At 47.4% G+C, this 19,693-nt stretch overlaps 1 protein-coding gene across 1 annotated transcript in view; it reads left to right on the plus strand.

Annotated features, from left to right (window-relative positions):
- The window catches only part of LARGE1 (LARGE xylosyl- and glucuronyltransferase 1), a 588,787-nt gene that overhangs the window by 456,935 nt on the left and 112,159 nt on the right, over positions 1–19,693 (plus strand). The window contains 1 exon segment of the mRNA XM_033866163.2: positions 10,607–10,711. Coding sequence (XP_033722054.2) covers positions 10,607–10,711 — 105 coding nt within the window.

Raw genomic sequence — 19,693 nt, forward strand, 5'->3', positions numbered from 1 at the left:
TGAATGACCTATCTCAAGGTGATGACAGACATCTTTGAAATATGGACGTCTCATAAACCCTGTACTGTGTGGTTCCAGGCCAATGTTCCCGTATCCTTTCAGTATCTCTGTTTTGAATTTCCTGCCTGTCTTTCCTCCCTGAAGGAGCATTACTTCATCTCGATAATCTGCCCAAAGACCAGCCTTGAGAATATAGAGAGATTTTGTGCTCAAGCTTCCTGAGTGCTTCTTAGCCACGCAGGGGCCTCTCCTGGTAACTCCCACCTTCCAGGCTGTGTTTCAGACTGTAAAGTTTGCTCAGTATCTGGCTTCTGCATAAGTAGAGTATCAATGAGTAATAATACTGTAATCTCAGAAATGCTATTGGGGAAAAAAAATTAAGTAATAGCTACATAAGACCCAGAAAGGCTTGGTAATGATGATAATACTTAAAGTTGAATGGTAGTTTACAGTTTACAGCCTTTCATTTCACTCTAAAAACAACCTTATGATGGCATGATGGTGAATTTTATCATCATCCCTTTTATAAAATGAAAATAATAAAACAATAATAAAAAATAAAGTTCAAAAATGGAGTAGTTTGGGCTTCCCTGGTGACGCAGTGGTTGAGAGTCCACCTGCCGATGCAGGGGACACGGATCCGTGCCCCAGTCCGGGAAGATCCCACGTGCCGCGGAGCGGCTGGGCCCGAGAGCCATGGCCACTGAGCGTGCGCGTCCGGAGCCTGTGCTCCGCAACGGGAGAGGCCACGACAGTGAGAGGCCCGCGTACCGCAAAAAAAAAAAAAAAAAGGAGTAGTTTGGGCCCAGGTTGCAGTTAATAATTGGAAAAGCCAGAACTTAAATGTTGCCCTTTGAATCCTGCAAGCAAGTGCTTTTTCTGCAACCCCAGTGGGAAAAGTGAGAGGATTGCTCCTAGGCACTATTATTAGTGATTCAAGGAGTGTCTGTGAATGAAAGATCTGAAAGATACCAACCAATTGTGTTTTTAAAAAGAGACCGACCCAAGAAGTCCATGGATGGCCCTGGTAGCTGGATGCAGGCCAGCTCTGCTCCGCGAGCTGAGGCCTCATCTGAGCGGTGACGGCAGCCGAGCGTCCTGGGAGTCTGTGTGATAAAAGCAGCCTTGGAAGAGAGCCCAGCGGCTGGCTCCGCATCCCTTTTTCATTTTTCCCATTTCCAAAGACCAAAGATCACGGAAGGAAGAAGAGAGAAATCATTATTTGAGGCTGAGCAGGAGTTTTTAAACTGTACATTAAGTTAATGCGGGCCCTCTTGGGGCTGACTTGGGGGATAGGGAAGCTTGGTATTGCATCTCGGCAGATGGAATATCGTTCTCTGGACCTTTATTGGATGGCAGGCTCTTTTCTGAGTCTCAGGCCTGCCTTTTCCGTTCTTCCTCGATGTCCCTGGGTAGGACGTGCTCTCAGCTCAGCGCCCTGGTATTAATGCTGAAGGAAATTAGACTCAGAGGCCCCGATGGGATCCAGAGGGCTCTGCAGAGTCCTAGACCCCTGCCTGCAGCCCCAGGGGGCACCACGGGCAGGAACGGGAGGGCTAGACACCTTGACCAGCCTTTCCACCCATCCTCTCTAGGTCCTTTGGAGCTTTGCCCACAGCTGTGCCAGCTGCAGCCCTTCCCCTGGGGAGAGGAATGCCTTGCAGATTGTTCCTAACCATGAATTTAGGTGTAAAACATAGACTTTTGCAACACAGAGACCGGAACACAAGCCCCCGCTCTGTGGTCCTTAGTCACATGTCCTTGACACGTGACTTTCCCCTCTCTTAGCCTCAGTTTCCCTTTCGAAAGATGAGATGAGCACCGTGCCCACTTCACTGGGGTTGTTGTAGGGCACTCTGAGATGATGCAAGACAAACATGTATCCCGGTGCCTGGGCAAAGTGCTCACCGAGCAGGGGCTGCCCTGAGAAGAACAGCCTCCCCTCGCGGGGCAGCCACGCGCACACACGCAGCACAAGTGCGAGAACATGTGTGGGGACAGCCCAGCACGAGGAGGATGTTGAGAAAGGCGTTGCTAGCCCGAATAAAGAGATCTCATGGTCATGTTGGAAGGGAGCTTTGAGGTCATCAAATCTTGTGTTTCTGCTCAGTGCAGGTAATCCGCCTACAGCATGCCTGCCGGGTGACCTCCCGCTCCCAAAGGTCCCCAGACCTACTTTGCATCAGAATTCCTGCAGCTGTCCTTTGCAGAGAGACCCCCTGGCCTCACCCTGAGAGAATCTGCTTCTGTAAGAGTCCAGTGGGGTGTGCAGAGAGCAGCCAAACCATTCGAGAAGCTTTTTGCAGAGATCATGCAGTCCCGAAGGCAGTGTTTCCTTTACTGCTGTGTCTCCAGCAGTTGGTACAGGGCCCAGTGCACAGCAGGGACGTGGTGAATACCTGCTGGATGGGGGTGGAATCACGCAGCCTCGGAAGCCGTGCCCGGGAGCTTCTCCCTGGAAATGCAGCTGACTTCTGTCTGGGTGAACTCCAGTGATACTTACGGTCTTGCTTACAAGAAGCAAAATCTATCTTCCTTCAATCTTAACTCATGCAGCCTATTTCTACCTTCTAGAGTGAAACTGATTCTAATTCCTCTTAGAAGGGATTATCCCTCAGCTATAGAGGTCAGTAAGGGTGAAGTATTTTTCTCCAGATGAAATCAGGGTTGGCTGAACAAGGTATAAACTGGAGCCGGGGGTGCTTCGTCAAGCAGCCCCAAGGAAACAAAATGATGGGCGACAGGACCTTTTTAACTAGAGCACATGGATTCCATCTCAAGGACATGCAACATAAACATGGGGCACATAAACCTGGTTCAGGGTCCCCATGCAGCCCCGTGAAATAGAAACCTTTACCATTTTACAGAGGAGGAAGCTGAGGAACTAAGAATTTGCCCAGGATTACCATTCAAGCGTAGAAGAGCTAGAAATTTGAACCAGATGAGAATTATATTAAAGTTTAAGGGAAGAAGAGGAGGCCAAGTTGGAGAAGCTTAAGCATAGAAAAAAAAAAAAAAAACAGGGAACGTAGAGTCGGTGGTGGAGTCCTATATCTTGCGTTGGCGGCGTGTTTCTAAACACCTCCATCCCCTTCTCTGGGCTTCATCTGTCAAACTAGGCAGTTCCAGAGGAATTATTAAGCCCTCTGCAGCTCATGTGAACCTCTGTGTTCCCAGAGTGCATTTAGCTACAACCAAACGGAAGAAGTCAGAACTGTGAAACCTGCAAGTTCCGAAACAGTCCTTTTCAACCCTTTCAGGCCTGTTGAAATACCCTTTTGTGTCCCATCTTCTCGGGAGATGTTTTATTGTTCTACACCCACTAGCCGGGGGCACCTATGGCTGTGAAGCGGTTCTTTCAGATGTTTAGTAAATGGCAATGTGATACTCTTATGTTTTCCTTATTACAGCCATGCTGTACTCAGACATGCATGGAGGAATGGTACTATTAGAGGCTTTTCTGTTCTAAAATAGCTTAGTCGAATACACATGAGGTTGGAAGGGCATTGTTTTCCCTGCTGATACTCAGGGCAGCCCCTGGTGATAACATTTTAATATTCCCCTCCTGCTATAAGCACAGCTGGTTGGATGTGCAGCAGTGGTTGGCAGACTCCCCCTGTGCACCCAGGAGCTTTCCTGGGGGTGGGAAAAAGGTAGCACCGGAAGCAGCCATCATCGGGGCCAGAGCTACCTGCTCCTGCTGTTCACCTGGAGAGGCTATAACTGGTGCACAGCCACTTCCACGCCATTCACATGGAGCTCACCAGTTCTGGATGGTCTAGGTTTGTGGGTTGTAGATAATATTTATTTTCCATTTCTTCATTCGTTCATCAGCCCGCCATTCATCCACACTGTACTAGGCCTCAGGAGCATTACATTTCTCACTCAAGGAAGCAAAGTCATTAAATTTGTACTTTTAAAATATTTCTGCGGCTGATAAAGCAAAATAGAATGGGAAGGGGCACCCCTGAGGGAAAGGTGATCGAGGATGAATCTGCTAAGGTATCAGGGAAAGAGAGATGATGAGGACAGAGCAAGGGAGGGGATGAGGCTGAAAAATAATAGATAAAATCTGGAGGAGTCGGTTATGGCAATGATGTGAGGGGTGAGGAGAGGGGGGTGTCAAGCTCGATTCAAAGGTCCTGGCTTCAGTGACAAGTGAAACCTTGATGCTACTAACTGCAAAAAGGCAGGAGTCAGACATTATTTAGGAAGAGAAAAGTGTGCATTTGATTTTGATCAGTTTGAGTTGAAGGTCGCTGTGAAAGAGCCAGATGAAGATAGTTGGATGTAAGAGTAAGAAGCTCTGGAAAGTAGTCCGATACGGAGATGGGTGACATCTTCCCCTCAGTGGTATTTGTTTTTGTTCTTGTTTTTCTGTGGTACGCGGGCCTCTCACTGTTGCGGCCTCTCCCGTTGCGGAGCACAGGCTCCGGACGCGCAGGCTCAGCGGCCATGGCCCACGGGCCCAGCCGCTCCGCGGCATGTGGGATCTTCCCAGACCAGGGCACGAACCCGTGTCCCCAGCATCGGCAGGCAGACTGTCAACCACTGCGCCACCAGGGAAGCCCCCCTCAGTGGTATTTGAAGCTGTTGAGTTAGATTCCATCATCCAAGGATACGACGTAGAGCAAAAAGAGGGGGCAAGGATGGGAGTTGGGGAGCCCAGCATTCAGGGGAGACAGAGGGAGGGGACCCCCATGAAGGAGGTGGGGAAGGAATGTCCAGAGGGAAGAAAACAGCTAGGAGACTAGTGTCACAGAAGCTAAAGGCTTCGAAAAGTTTCAGCGGGGCTGGGGAAGGGCCAGCAGCGTGGCAGCTGGGGGAGCAGCTGGCTGAATTTCTCAGAGCCCAGCCTATGCAGCTAGGGTCAGTGCTTGAGTCGGAAAACTTAGACTTTCTGAACAATGACCATCACAATAGGGAAAAAGGGAGATGCCTTTAGTTGAGCATCTAACCACGAACCAGGGACTTTACAGTACTATCTTATTTATCAATACATCCATTCTTAGAGGCAGGGGGTGGGGATTCTGTTCTTGCCCTTTTACTGATAAGGAAATTGAGGCTCAGAGAAGTTATGCCTTGGTCAAGCCATACAGAACTGGAGCTTGAACTCTGTTTTGCCTGGTTGTAAAACCCTTTGTCTTTCTAATTTATACCTGGTGGGCAAATGCCCCGCCTGCCCTTTCCACATTCAGTGTGCCACGTGGAAGCGTCACCAATCCCTGCTTCCCTGGGGCCTCACCTCCTGAATGGCAGCAGCCCTGCCTGGAGCCAAAAGCTGCGGAAGGAGGGAACCAGGGGAGTTCCCGGTCTGGAGCCATCCGTCTGCTGGCTGGTGACACCGACACCGGGGCCCCAGCAGAATAGCAAGCTTGTTCGCTCTTGTCTGGCTGTTAGTGGTGATGTATGAATAAGCAAAGAAGACAGCTTCATTTTCATAAGTTAACTTGTGCCGAGAGTAAGGAAGACGGGAAACAGTGCACTTAATCATAACCACAGGGCCAGCGCAGAAAACAATGACAGAGCCTTTTCTGTTCATCACAGTGTTTTATTATAATAACTCCTATTATAGAGGAGACAGGCGGTGTGGAATGCTGAGGGCGGCAGCACACCAGCATCCCGCGTCATCTCCCCAAGAGGAATCCCTGGGGTTGTACGCCTTCATGGGATAGCAAGCCCAGGATGGGTTTGCATCATCAAGATTAAGACTTTAGACTTTGACCTCTGGAGACCAGGCTGTAGTTGCCACCTGGCTGGTGAGCTGGGATTGCCAGAGCTGTGAAAATAAGCTGTCTCATGTGTGCTGTCACCGGGGACCTGAGGACGGCTATGCCCAGAACAGTGTTCCAGGACAGCAGTGCTACCCGAAAAGCTTTGGGGGAAGCCTGGGAGCTTGGAGGTCTGTGTGGAAGGGGCAGGTGTGGCCTGCAGTGTGGCAGGGGCTGTAGTAGACAGGAAACGGGCATCACGCACTCTCCCCATAGAATCCACTATTCCCTGCCCTCCATTCCTCCTACGTATCAGCGTTTCTGTCATTGCATGTACCGCGCTGCTTCATAATTGTTTACCTGTCTCCTTCCAGCTGCCTCTAGGGTGCAGGCTATGTTTTATCTGTCTTTGATTCCTTAGTATTTTGTGTGGTATCTGACACAAAGCAAACCCTCAATCAATATCAAACTGAACGAAAGTGTAGGTAGGGTAAGGATTGTGTCAGCTAAGGAAGGGAGGGAACCGCTAAGACCGAAGACGCCGAACCCAGGCCAATGGGGCAGAATATTGGGCCAGGGAATTCTGGGTATGATGACAAGAGTAGATACCTACTGAACATTTTACTATTTTCTGGGTGTTGTTAGTGGTGATGTTTGAATAAGCAAAGAACACAGCTTCATTTTCACAAATTAACTTGTGCCTAGAGAAAAAAATGTTCAATTCTGAGGTGTGTACTTTTGTCAATGCCATGTTATAAATGAATGAAGAAACAGGCACAGAGAGGTTAAGTAATTTGTCTAAAGTCACACAGCTAGCACCTGGGTGAGGAGCCAGGATTGGAAACCAGGCAGTCTGTCTCTCATACACTTTCTTCACCACTTTACTGTACTCAAGAAGTGTAACACGAGGCGGCCACTGAATTCTGCTGGTTGATGCGCTAGATTTAAACACCACGTGAGTTTTATTTTTTGCTAGGGGCCGTGCAAGGGAACTCACTGATAACCAAAGCCAGGACAGAGCTCCCAGACCCTGATCAATAATTCTCAGATTTTAGTGTGCATCCGGATTCCCTGGGGGATTTTTTTTAATGCAGGTTACTAGACCCAGTGGCCAGAGTTCTTATTTAGAAGTGTTATGTGATGAGGGAATTAGTATGTGATATTACCCCCATACTCCCAGATCCTGAGAGATAAGACAAAGGAGAGCAAAATGTCACCTTATTTTGCTGATAAAAGTAAAATTGGAGGTTTTGACTTAGATGTGCGTCTACGGTGGATATTCATAATACCAACCCCGGAGCTGGAATCGCCCACCCTGTCACAGGAAGCGTGGGGCGACTGCAGCCTCATCCGGAGGGGACCTGCCCTGTACAACTGATCCAAGGTGGAGCTCTGCTGGCACACTGGCTCCTAGGAGGAAGATGAAGGAATAGCTAGGCCACCTGAGGTCGGTTCTCTCTGAAACTCACCAGGTCAGGTAGCTCCTTCCCTGCCCTTGGGGAAGAGGAAGGATTGGGGTAAGAAGCCGGGAAATCCCTCCTTCACAAAACAAAAGATGTAGAGGGAAGCAGCCTTCCGGTCACAGTTAACTTCACGGTTGAGGCCTGGGAATCTGCACTCTTAACAAGAAGCCCAGGTGTTTATATAGCAGTTGGTCCTCAGACCACACTTAAAGAAACAAACTTCTAGAAGGACTTCATTGTTGTGCTAGAGGGCCTTCAAAAAGAAAACCATTTGGATGGGCTCACTGTCTTTCAGAAGCTGACCGATGAGCTTGAATGATGATATTTAAGAAGAGCTATTACTTATATAGTTTTTAATATGCCCCAGCCCCTGTGGTTAGCCCTTAACACATATGAAGTCATTTAAACATGTGAAGTCACAGCAGTTAGATACTGGGGCACAGAGAGGTTAAGTAATTTCTTCAAGGCTACACAGCTAAAAAGTGGCAGAGCTAGAAATAGGAACCAGGCAGCCTGGCCCCAGCCTTCCCCTCTGGCTACACTGCTGCACGTGGTTTCCGGTCCACGGACACAGACCTCTGCAGGGGTGAAGGCAGTTAGCCCAGGGTATTCACAAGCCCACTTGCAAAGCCCAGCTGTCGCTTTAATCATCGACAAAGCAGCTAATGAATTCATCTAAAAAAGCAAAATGAAATCTTAGTAGCTGTTTATTATTTTGCCTTCTCAACCAGTGGATATTAAAATTACAGCTATCATGTTGCTAATTAAGGATTTTGTTTTCTTAACCTTAAAGAGGACGGGCATATGTGAAAGGGCCGCTTGCCACCATCAAAGGATATGCAGCCCAGGTGCAAAGTGACAGAAGGAGAATTTGGATGTTATCCTTTGAGATAACATGGCTTAAGGTTAACCACGCAAATTACTCCTTCTCTGAAGATGAAGCCCTTGAGTTGAAGGCTCCAGTAGAGCAACCCATATAAAAGATGCTTTCAGGTGCTGCCACCATCTTTGCAGTTTTCCGTGCAACTGAGGAAGATGCCAGAGTTCCCAGAGCTGAGTGAGAGAATATGTTGATGTTGGCGAGTGGGGAGAGGATGAAATGCTTTGCAACCTCAGAAATGTGGGGACACTAATACAGTAACGTAAGTGGTCTCCATTCAGGAGAGATTTACGCACCAGATGTCATTTATTTAGCAGACATTTATTCATGCCTATTAGTGTTAGATATTATGCACTCCTTGCCCTTGGACAAATGGAGAGGTGGACATTTACAGATGAGGCGTGAGTGCTTGAACATCACCCATTCTGTCCTTGACAGGACATAAGTCAGCCGATGGCAAAAATACCGGGAGGAAGCGCTAAGTCGAGATGTCCCCCATCTAATGTGGGAATTCACAGGCTGCTTCTTGCCAGAGATGGGCCTGAAAGGATTACTGATAGGGAGTGGCAGGGGGCAAGGCTGGCGAGAGCTGTACGAGCAAGACGTGGAGATGAGGACACAAGCAGTAAAGCTATGCATTTTCGTGTGGCTGTTAGGAAAATTCATCTGAAGAGTAGGTCGAGGCAGAATACAATTCACGGCATGTCCGAAAGTGGAATTTGGACTTTCAGATAGCTGAAGATTAGCTCTCCTGAAATTCAGATGGCCACCCTAAACTCAGTGAAACGTCATTCCCCTTTATCGGTTCTGAGCACATGACACCCCTCTTTCATCATGCCAAAAAAAACCATGGTGACGCCAACCAGGGGTCATTAGTAATAACGAACCAGCTCCCCCAAGGACCCCACATGCCCTTTGAGTCCCAGCCTCGGAGTGAGGTTATTAAACAGGCTCTCCAACAAGGTTACAGCATCAGGACTCAGCACACAGCTTGCTCGGCTGAGGGCACCGCGCCTTTCAGATCTGTTGTGCACGGACGTCCCAAGCTTGTTGCATGTGGAATTGATTAGCTCTTGCACTTTCTGAATTGGTGACCTGTTTTTCTGAGGGATTCTACACGTTTTGGTTGTGATTATATACAATGACACAGTGGGTGGTAGTGTTTTTCCTATGCCGCTAATTTATGTATTTGTGCTGGGGCAGTGATTTAGATGGGAGCTCGATAAATTGATCAAATAAATTACACCAAACCCACACACCATCATTTCAGGGAGCTGTCATCACACCAAGAGGTTCTATGTCGCCCAGCGTGGTATTCCAGGAGAACCGTCGTGTTTTCTTCACGGGCTGCTAGGCTTTCATTTGGTCAGAAAGAGCTTTATTTCTCAGACAATATAAGGATTTTAGCTCCAGAAGACATCAGTTAGCTGTGGAAGACAGTGCCCATTAGTCCTGTGACCTTTAGCAAGTTACTTACATTTCTGAGTCTCAGTATCTCATCCTGTAAAATGTGGACTTATAATTTCTACCTCAAATGTTTGTTGTAAAGGTAAGCAGTGATGCAGAGACAGTGGAAAGAATCTGGATGTCAGATAACTATAGATTCATATCCTGGCTCCAGGATACGCAAGTTATACAAATCACGGTCCTCAGTGTTCCTAGTTTGTAAAGTGCTGTTGATAGTAGTTGCAAGGGAATACCTCTGCACGTGGCATGATAGCGTTGTCTAATAGAAGATAGTTGATTCTGATGGCTGCCTGCCCCACCTAGAAGACCTGAGTCCAGAAACATTAACACTCTAAGAAATTGGGGTGAGTGGAGGACTCACCTGAGGTGTTAAAGCTGCTAAGAAATTGATTGAGAGACCTGACTCGCCTTTGATGTTGGCCTCAGTACAGTAGAGGGCGAGGCCCACGTCAAAGCCGAGCTCTGGGGACAGAGAAGCAATTGTTCCTCTAGAAAACACGCCTGCCTTGACGTGTGCTTGTTGACAAAAGACAAAGTGGATGTGAGAGTAAAAACGCGGCAAGAATGTGGCTCTTCTCTGGGGGCTCCCTTCTCATGAACCAAGGGTCCTTTCTTCCTCTCTGAGTGAGAAAATTACCTCAACTCCTGCCTCAAAAGCCAATAAATTAATATACCTTGGGAAATAGTGAACTGGAACATTTGAAGAAGAGTATGTAAGTAAATAAATACGTGTTCACGTGAGTTAAGGGATAGATGGACAGATGGACGGATGAATAGTTTGGGATTCTGGCTTTGTCACAGATTAACTGGATGACCTTGTTAATTAAGTTAATTAAGTACTCTGGGCGACCTCCATTTCTTTTCTATAAAATAGGGATAATGAAAATGGCTGGGCTGCCTAAGTGTGAGAATTAAACGTATTAATACAAGTGAAGTGCTTAGATAAGAGTTTGGCACCTCATAAAAGCTCCCAATAACAAAATCTGTGTTACGATGATTTGCCATTGTTGTATCTGCCGTTCAGTACTCACTGTCCCACGTGGCTTGGCTTCTTTTAAGACCTTTGCATTCTCTGTACTTCACAGGTCAACAGGTCCTGGGCCTGGTAGAGAACCAGAGTGATTGGTACCTCGGAAACCTGTGGAAAAATCACCGCCCTTGGCCTGCCCTTGGAAGGGGCTACAACACAGGTAAGTCATGAGGGTGGCTTGCTGGGGGTGGGACAGGAGGTGGGCCAAAGCACGGGAGAAGGCCACCTGGTTGCCTGAGTTCTGCACTGGACGGTACATAAGGCGTTGGCCTCCTGGTTCTTGCTTAGGGCTGCAGCTACAGGCAAAGTCGCTACTGGGCCGTGGCAGTCCGTGGCATTCTCACCAAAAAGCCCCTCTCCGGACTGACCGTCAGCCCCAGATCCAGCGGGACAGCTTTACGAGTGTGACCTGTAGGTTCCTTGGCTCTGTTAATAGAGACTAGAGATCATCGTGTCCACTTTAGGTCCCCAGGATCTGTGTTCATCCTCAGCATTCAAGATTCATCTTTGTATGGGGAGCAAAGTTACTGATGTGTATTGACTCAAAGTCTTGTCAGAAGCGACATAATTTCTTTTTTGTTTTATTTTGTTTTTTCCCTTTTTTTGTATAATTGAAGTATAGTTGATTTACAGTGTTGTGTTAGTTTCAGGTGTACAGCAGTGATTCAGTTATACGTGCATACATATCTTTTTGTTTCAGATTCTTTCCCCTCATGGTTTATTAGAAAATATTGAATATTGTTCCCTGTGCTATACAGTAGGTCCTTGTTGGTTATCTATTTTATATATAGTAGTGTGTATATGTTAATCCCAAACTCCTAATTTATCCCTCCCCTCCCTTTCCACTTTGGTAACCATAAATTTGTTTTCTGTCTCTAGGTCTATTTCTGTCTTGTATGTAAGTTCATTTGTATCATTTTTTTTTAGATTCCACATACAAGTGACATCATATGATATTTGTCTTTTTCTGTCTGGTTTACTTAGTATGATCATCTCTAGGTCCATCCATGTTGCTGCAAATGGCATTATTTCATCCCTTTTTTATGGCCGAGTAGTATTCCATTGTATATATGTACCACATCTTTATCCATTCATCTGTCAAGGGACATTTACGTTGCTCCCGTGTCTCGGCTCTTGTAAATAGTGCCACAGTGCACATTGGGGTGCATGTGTCTTTTCGAGGAGCTAACATGAAATTGGCTAAAGTATATCCTGCGGTCATGCTCCCCTTCGAGTAGTGTGGCCAAGTGCAACCCGACCATGTGCCTGGAAGAAGAAAAGGCAGAAATATTTGGTAATTGGTACTTAGGGATACCACAGCCCCTAAACACCATGTGTCTGAAATCAAATCCATTTTCTACCTTGCTGCTAACCCAAAATGTGCACCTCCTCTTTTCTTTCTGTCTCTGTTAACAGCATCATTCATTCATTCTTTCTTTCTTTCTTTGTGCAGCTCTTGTCTATCTAATGCTTACTGTGCACTAGGCCCTATGCTAATACACCAGACACAGCCCATGACCTCGTGGAGCTTATAAAGGATGAAACTAGAGCAACCTCCCTCTCCTTAGGCCCACGTCCTGCCACTGTCTACCTATGAAATGCCTCTGAATTCTGCTTCTTCCCCTCCATCCTCTTTGCCACTACCTGGAACTGGAACTTGGAGCTCAGGGGGCAGTAGGGTAGGTCCGGCCAAGAAGGGCTGGGACCTGGCATCTGGGACCAGCTGTACTGCGTTGGGGCAGGGGTCTGGGCATGGCGCCACCTGAAAGTGGTAGGTGGTAGCCTGTCCTGGACACTAAGGTCAGTCTGTAGTGGGAAGAGCCAGACTCAACTCTGAGAGCTGAGGGTCAGATTCCTGAGAGGTCAGGTGCAAACACGGACCCCAGAGGCCACAGGAAAAAGGCTGAGAGTCAAGCTTCCAGAAGTGAAAGTTCCGAGGTCAGGTCAGAGCGGGGGTCAAAGCTGGAATAAGACAAGGAAAGAAAGGTCCAGGGTCAGTGTCCTGGGCAGCCAGAGGTTAGGGAGGCCTTCACTGAAAGCTGTCCTTTGCACTGGGGGGACATTCCTTTAGCCAACGTTTGCCAGAACGTCCAGGCATGCCTCACGGGATGTAACACCTACCAGGCATCACAGCCTGCAGGGGTTGCAATGGAAGAATGGTAACCACCAGCCCGTCACAAACCCAGGCTGCATCCTGGAGGCTGTGCTGGGCATTCACCCGTGAGTTGCTGGATGGTGGGAAATTCTGGGGAGTCCCTGAGAGGGGCCAGGTTCAGGGAGGGAGCGCAAAGGGGCTCAGAGCAGCAGCTTTTCTTAGCTGATTAGAGGTATTTTGGTGTTTTAATAATGGGTAAGCCTCTGCATGCCAGCTAAGTATTGACCCGGTGCTGTCCCTGGTGCGTTCTAGGTGTTCATCTCATCCGATCCTCACACTAACCTCATGAGGCAGGGGCTATTCTTATCTCTGTTTTATACCCAGGAAACTCAAGCTTAGAGACTGAAAGGATGTAGTCTGATAAGTAAGGAGCCTATTAACTGCTAACCTTCCTAGCTTGAACTTTAGTGGCTTCTATTCTATCAAGAATACTTTTTTTAAATGTGGAGTCCTAGACTCTTGAAAGGTCTGGGGAGGGGTCCAGGATTCTGCCCTAAAGGAAGCCTCCAGGATGTTTCTGGAGCAGAAGGTCCAAGGGTCTGCTCTGATAAAACGTGGCACCCCATTACCCCTTCCCGCAAGCTTCCCCAGGAAGTGTTTTCTCAGCGCATTTGAGGCTGGACCCTTTAGGAACCCACACTGGGCCAGTGAGAGGGCCCCCCATGCTGCTTCTGCTCAGCAAGTGATCACCTCATGTTGATCTCCTGTGCCTGGGTTTCCACACATTCACTCCCGGCTTTCCTACAGCTCGGGACACCCATGCTTATCAGGTGGGAGAAGGGGCATCTCAGGTGAGCCCTGGCGTGTGTTTAGTTCCTGCCTTCCACAGCATAGAATAATAGAAAATGTCACATGGAGATGAACTGCAGTGCCTCTAGGACACAGCATCGGGGTCATGGTTATCTGCATCAAACAGAAACCACCGGTCATCAGTCTGGGTTTGCAGGAGGAAGAACAATGTAGCACACTGGGGAATTTATGATGACCCAAATGGCATGTCCCCTCCTTCAGGAGACAGACAGGTACCTAAACCCTCTGCAGCCCCTACTTGATAGACCAAGGCAGTGAGTTGCTTCCCTTCTGGCTGCTTCTAAGAGGGCAGAGTAGATGGGAAAAAGCCCTGTTAGAAGTGATGTATCCATTTAAATAAGCCAGTGACACCAAGTGATCGTTAGAAAAGGATTTCTGCGACATCGAAATGCATTGACTTTCATGATGGGAATTTGTTATTTTAAGACTGAGGATTGTGCCACACATCAGTGGATGAGTCATCCAGACACTTAGATTCTAACGGAAATTGTCAGGACTCCACTGGAGAGAACCTGCGCCCCTGAATCCCAGCGCATCTCAAGCCTCCAGACGGGGTATCTCCAGCCGAGCCCTGTGCTGAGCCTTCAACTTGGTGCTGGGAAGCCAAGACAGGTTCTGGTTAGGCTGGAATTTAGCCGTTTATTCTCTGGGAGCTTGGCCAAGTTGCTTCACCTCCTTGAACCTTAGTTCTCTCCCTTATAAAACAGGATAAATAACACCACCACCTAGTGTGTGAGCGTTAATGAGGTAACTTGTTTAATGAACTTAGCCTGTGTCCTGTTGCATTTTTCTACCACTTATTTCATCAGGGAATGGGATCCACCTGCTTTAAAAATGGTGGTTACCTGGTTCCCTAGGGTTTGCTGAGGTCTCCTAAGCTCTCGGGTCAGAAAGAACCAGGACATTTTCTTGCTTTTCCCCAAATATAATGCAGTCACCTTGAAGTTTTTAATCTCTCCACTAACTAGAAAAGGTTAACTTTTCATATCATTTTAGAAAAAAAAATGACAATGTTAGCTTGTATATCAGCCGATTCTACTTTGAAAAGCCCCAGAAAATGCATAAAATGTTGGACTGGAAGATCTGCCTTTAAGACTTGACCTTGACGCTTTTCAACTTTGTGCCTTTGGAAAGCTGCTCAAGCTCTCCAAGCCTTAGGTTCCTCATCTGTGATCTGAGAATGATAGTCCTATCCCAGAGCCCGCTGTGAGGCTCCAAGGTGGTGGTATAGTTACAGGGGAGCTGGTCAACCCAAGCGCTTTTGGAAGTTGGTTGTTTTTCTTTCTCCTCCTGACCACAGCCTAGCATCTGTTTTCAAGTAATTCAGGTTCAGCCACATTTATCAGATACAGCTGCATTCACCAGGCATCCTACAAGGCACCTTACCATGCGTCATCTTTGTTAATTCCTAGAATTGTCTTGTATGCTAGATACTCGCCTTCAAAGAGCCAGCCAGTTTCCCTTCCTCTTTGTTTTTCTTTCCCAGTCTGCTTGCACAAAGCCCCCAGGGTCCTAAAAGATGAGGGAAGATCTGCCCACCTCTCCCACTCATCCGGCTCCCTTCTTCCTGGAGCGGTTGGAGCTGCTAAACCACAGCAGCTGTGGATGTCCAGACAGCCGCCGCTCAGGGTCCTTGCTACAGCCATTCAGGTGGAATAAAGGAGAACTCCCGTATCCTCGCGCAGAGATGTGTCCATTCCCGACCATTCTGTCAGTTCATCATCTCCTAAGTGCAAGCAGCTGTCTGCAGGACTTTAAAAAACAAACAAATGAAACCAAGATTATGATAGTATCATAAAGATTCAACCCACTCCAGTTCATACGCTGAGAGTGAGTATCTTAAAAACAAACACCAGCAAAGAACAGAAAGGAAAAGAGAGCTCAGAGTAGCAGGTGATTGGGGAAGGGACCGGGGAAGGCAGGCCAGTAGAAAGAAGATGGCAAGTTTACAGGAGGCTTGTCCGCACAGGATCCTAGACGTTACTCACAGAGAGGATGTGTCCTCCCTGAGACATATTAAGGATATAATATTAACCAGAAGATATGCTTTCAGGAACAATTTAAAAGTAAAATGCATCCTGTTCCTTCCAGTCCCCAAATTAGGCCAGAGACAGGCAGATGGAGGCCTGGCTCTCCAGGGAGGGAGGAAGAATTTCTCTAGGAATCCTTATCTACAGAACAACAAAATTGGGACATTCAAGGACTGACTCACCTCTGAGGTTGGAGCAAGCTGGGCTGTGAAGAAGTAAAGGGAAGGAAATTCGTGGTAAAGTCAAACACGGTGGCGAATTCCATGGTGGCGATCGAAGGAGCCAACATTTGACAACTTGCTTAACAGCTGTTAAAGAAATAGCTTTAGTGGGACAACTGGCAGTGTGGGATGTAGGGCCACCCTCTGCTCTCCCTCTGGCACCTGGCATTCTGCAGCCCTAGGCCAGTCTTTTCATTTCCCTGAGCCCTCTTTGTCTCTTGGGTCAAGAACCAAGATCTCTTCATGCTCTGAAGGAATATTGGGATTGGATGATTTGTGTCTGTAATAAGTACGTCCAGAGAAACCAGATTTAAATGTAGTTTCTTCCTTCAGCACAAACTACTGAGTGTCTGTTATTTAGGGCAGAAAATGATTTTTTTAAATGTGATACCAATTGGGCTTCCCTGGTGGCCCAGTGGTTAAGAATCCCCCCGCCAATGCAGGGGACACAGGGTCGATCCCTGGTCCGGGAAGATCCCACATGCCATGTGTGCCCACATGTGTGCCCACATGTGCACCACAACTACTGAGCCTGTGCTCTAGAGCCCGCGAGCCACAACTACTGATCCCGCGTGCCACAACTACTGAGCCCGCGTGCCACAACTACTGAAGCCTGTGCGGCTAGAGCCCATGCTCCGCAACAAGAGATGCCCCCACTCGCCGCAACTAGAGAAAGCCCACTCACAGCAGCGAAGACCCAACACAGCCAAAATAAATAAATAAATTTATTTCTCAAAAAAAGATGATTGTCTAGTAGAGGAGAGTTTGCTTATCTGTAAATAAATTCAGTGTGACTTGAGCCTCTAGCCTGATTGAGATTCAGAGTTGAACATCAGCCCTGCAATAACCCTGGACCAGCATTTTCTAGACTAATTCTAGGAGATATTGCAGGTGATGGTAGCATGTGTTCAGAAACCATGAACCGTGGACAGCTAAGGTTGAGAAATCTGCGTATTGCATCCCTCCCTTGGAGATTCAGATTTCACGCTGGCATATTAGAGATGCTGGAAAGTCCAGAAGTAAAGCTGTTAAACCCACCAGCATTCCCCACTCTTACTTGGTCGTAGAACTATGGAAACAAGTTTGGAAACAACCGCCCCTACCTCTGTGAACTCGGAGGACAGAGGTGATCACTTTTTGAGCTCTGTATCCCAAGCCCTTGGTGTAGAAGTATTTAAATGGAGTTTGTAGAATAATCCCTATGAAAGATGCTTGAGGTTCAAGGAACGGTTCATCTGACACCACACTTAATAGAAATGCTTACTGTCTTTTGTTCTGCAGGTTCTCATTCATTTTTCTACTCTAAGGGCGTAGGCACCATAAAATTGTACCTTCTTAATCAACATCCTCTGTGTCGTTACACATCTGAAGCCAGTCACCAGCTAGCAGCCCTCCAGAACTTTCCATGGGAAGGAATGGGGTGTGAGATGGCTTTAAACCTCTCACCGTACTGATTGGTGGGTCGCCTCTAGATAGCCCCAATCTCTGTCTTCAAGGGTGACATTCTAATTCAGATGACACGTTCTGGCTCTTATCAAACTATCAGAGGCTCACACCTCCACCTGGACACTTCCACCCACTTTTCTGAATCACTTAAAATGCCTATTTAAGATGTTACTTTCCAGGCCCTAACCTGGAGAGACTGAATCTGAATCTTGAAAGATGAGGCCAGGTAACCACTATTGTAAACATGCTCCCTACATGTTCTGATGCATACCAGCCTCCTAGGTCAGACTTGCATGGCCATTCGCACATCAAGCTCCAGTTGAACTTGAGTTCAACTGAAAAGCTCCCTGAATGACTGTTCGGCCAAAGGTTCCCAATTCCGTGCTCCTGTAGTAGATTTTTTGAGCCTAAGACACAGACTTAATATTTATCTCTGGCGAGTGTTATTGGAGCTAGGCCAATCTTTGTGGCCTTTTATTTGACTTCATTTTAGCTTTCAACTTAGGGTCAACTGCAAAAATAATGAAAATGCGTTCTGTTCTTTCAGCCAGTGGCCTTGCCCCTTTTTTTTGGTAACAAATGTCTTGAGTGCCTCTTTTACAATCCTGGAATAAAATCCAAAGATTACCTATATTACATGGTCTACAAATATAATGTCAAAAAAATCAGTACAGTTCCCTAGCTATGATATAAAGAGAAAAAGGAAATTCATTTACTATAAAATAATAGTGACTGCAATGTGTAATTGCTCAGGCTTGGCTATAGTCAAAGGCATAATGAAGTTAATGAAGTACTAGATGCTTGTATGCCTGTGCTCGCGAGAGAGCTGTCTTCAGCGTGGCAGCTACGAAGCAAGATGGTTCTAATGGGACGCTGGCGGTCCAGGTTCCGTGAGCGGGGTTTGCCATCTGTGAGAAGTTTTCCAGTCTAGTGAACAACTCTTCAGGCAGCAGGAAATAACCATCTTTGCTTGTATTCCAAGTTCAGTGTCTGTTAAATGATGCCCCAGAAAAGCACTCTGTTTTGGAAGTAGCATTAGTTTCAGACTCAGATAGTTATGACAGTTATACACAGGTATAACATGCATGTCCAGTGGGACCCAAGCAGGATGCAGGAGTACTCTTCATTGTGCCAGCCTGTCCCAGAAAGGGGTTCTATCCCCATTAAGAGTCATGAATCCAAGGCGTTGCAGGTGTTCAACAGGCTGACTCACACGCAAAGCCGTGATGTGCCCAAGATCTCCCTGGAGGTTGATGTCAACTAATAAGAGTGCTTCCTGTCCTGGGGGAGCTGCGGGAGGGATGGATTGGGAGTTTGGGATTAGTAGGTGCAAACTAGCATATGTAGAATGGGTAAACAGTAAGGTCCTACCATAGAGCACAGGGATTTTACCCAGTGCTTGTCCACTTCATATCCTGAACCAGAATCTCCTTTGGCCTTAGTGCTGCCTTGTGGGTTCATACGGAATAAGTCTCCCTCGTCCGCCTGATGACCCCTTAGATATCTGAGGGAGAGAAGGTGAACAATACATCGCATTATTCTCTTCTGGGGACCTAATACCCCTGGTTCCCTGCACGTCACTGGTTCTCTGAGCCCGGGTTTATTCACATGTGAGATGGAGGCGGCTGTTTCTGCCTCACAAAGGACTGTGGTAGGCCAATGAGGTGACAGAGTACCTATACTATGATAGGACAAGATTGGGCATGTCGTCAGTGCTCAGTAAATGTAGCAGCGGGTGCATGTCGTCATCCCTTAAAAGTGGCCAAAGAGACTGCAGGGCGGCTGGCCGTCACCCTGTGCTTCTGGAGCTCCTATTTCATTCTTCCTGCCAAAAGACAGTATTGCTTATGTTCTGGAGATGAACTACCCTGGGTTCGAGTCCTGCCTTCATGGTTCTGGGCAATTACCAATCTTTTCTTTAGTTATCATGTCAGGACAAAAAGAGTTCCCACCTAACAGGGTTGCTTTGCTGAAGAAATGAGATACTATTTGAAAAGTGCCTGAGACAGTGTCTGGATCAATAAATATCAGCGATTAGCACTTGCCCTTTCCTTTTCTATTTGAGGTTCAAAAGTGGGCCCCACAATGTGGCTCTTCCGCATCTTTTGATAGGAACTCTGTCTCTTGTCCAGTGAAGACACCTGGGGCTGAGCTCTCCCTCCCCAGAGCTGACCACTCATTTGTCTATTCACGTATCTTGGCCTGGGGATGCCACTGACCAAGACAAAAAGGAGCCCTCTTCATGGGAGGTTGCTTGTCATTGTGGGAGAGAAGCAGTCTTGCCCTGGTGTCCTTTGGTGCCGTCTCCTCCTGGGCTCCTGCACCCACCCAGCGCCCGTCGTTCTGCCTTCCCTCGGTTCCTTGAACACGACCCCCGTGAGTCTCTCCAGCTGCAAACTGCAGCCTCGTGCCCCCACCCTGCCTCTTCCTCCTCCACAGTGTTTATCGCCTTCTGGCCTATGATCATTCTGTCCATTTTC

This window comes from Tursiops truncatus, chromosome 11, assembly GCF_011762595.2.
Source record: "Tursiops truncatus isolate mTurTru1 chromosome 11, mTurTru1.mat.Y, whole genome shotgun sequence".
NCBI classification, from domain to species: domain Eukaryota; kingdom Metazoa; phylum Chordata; class Mammalia; order Artiodactyla; family Delphinidae; genus Tursiops; species Tursiops truncatus.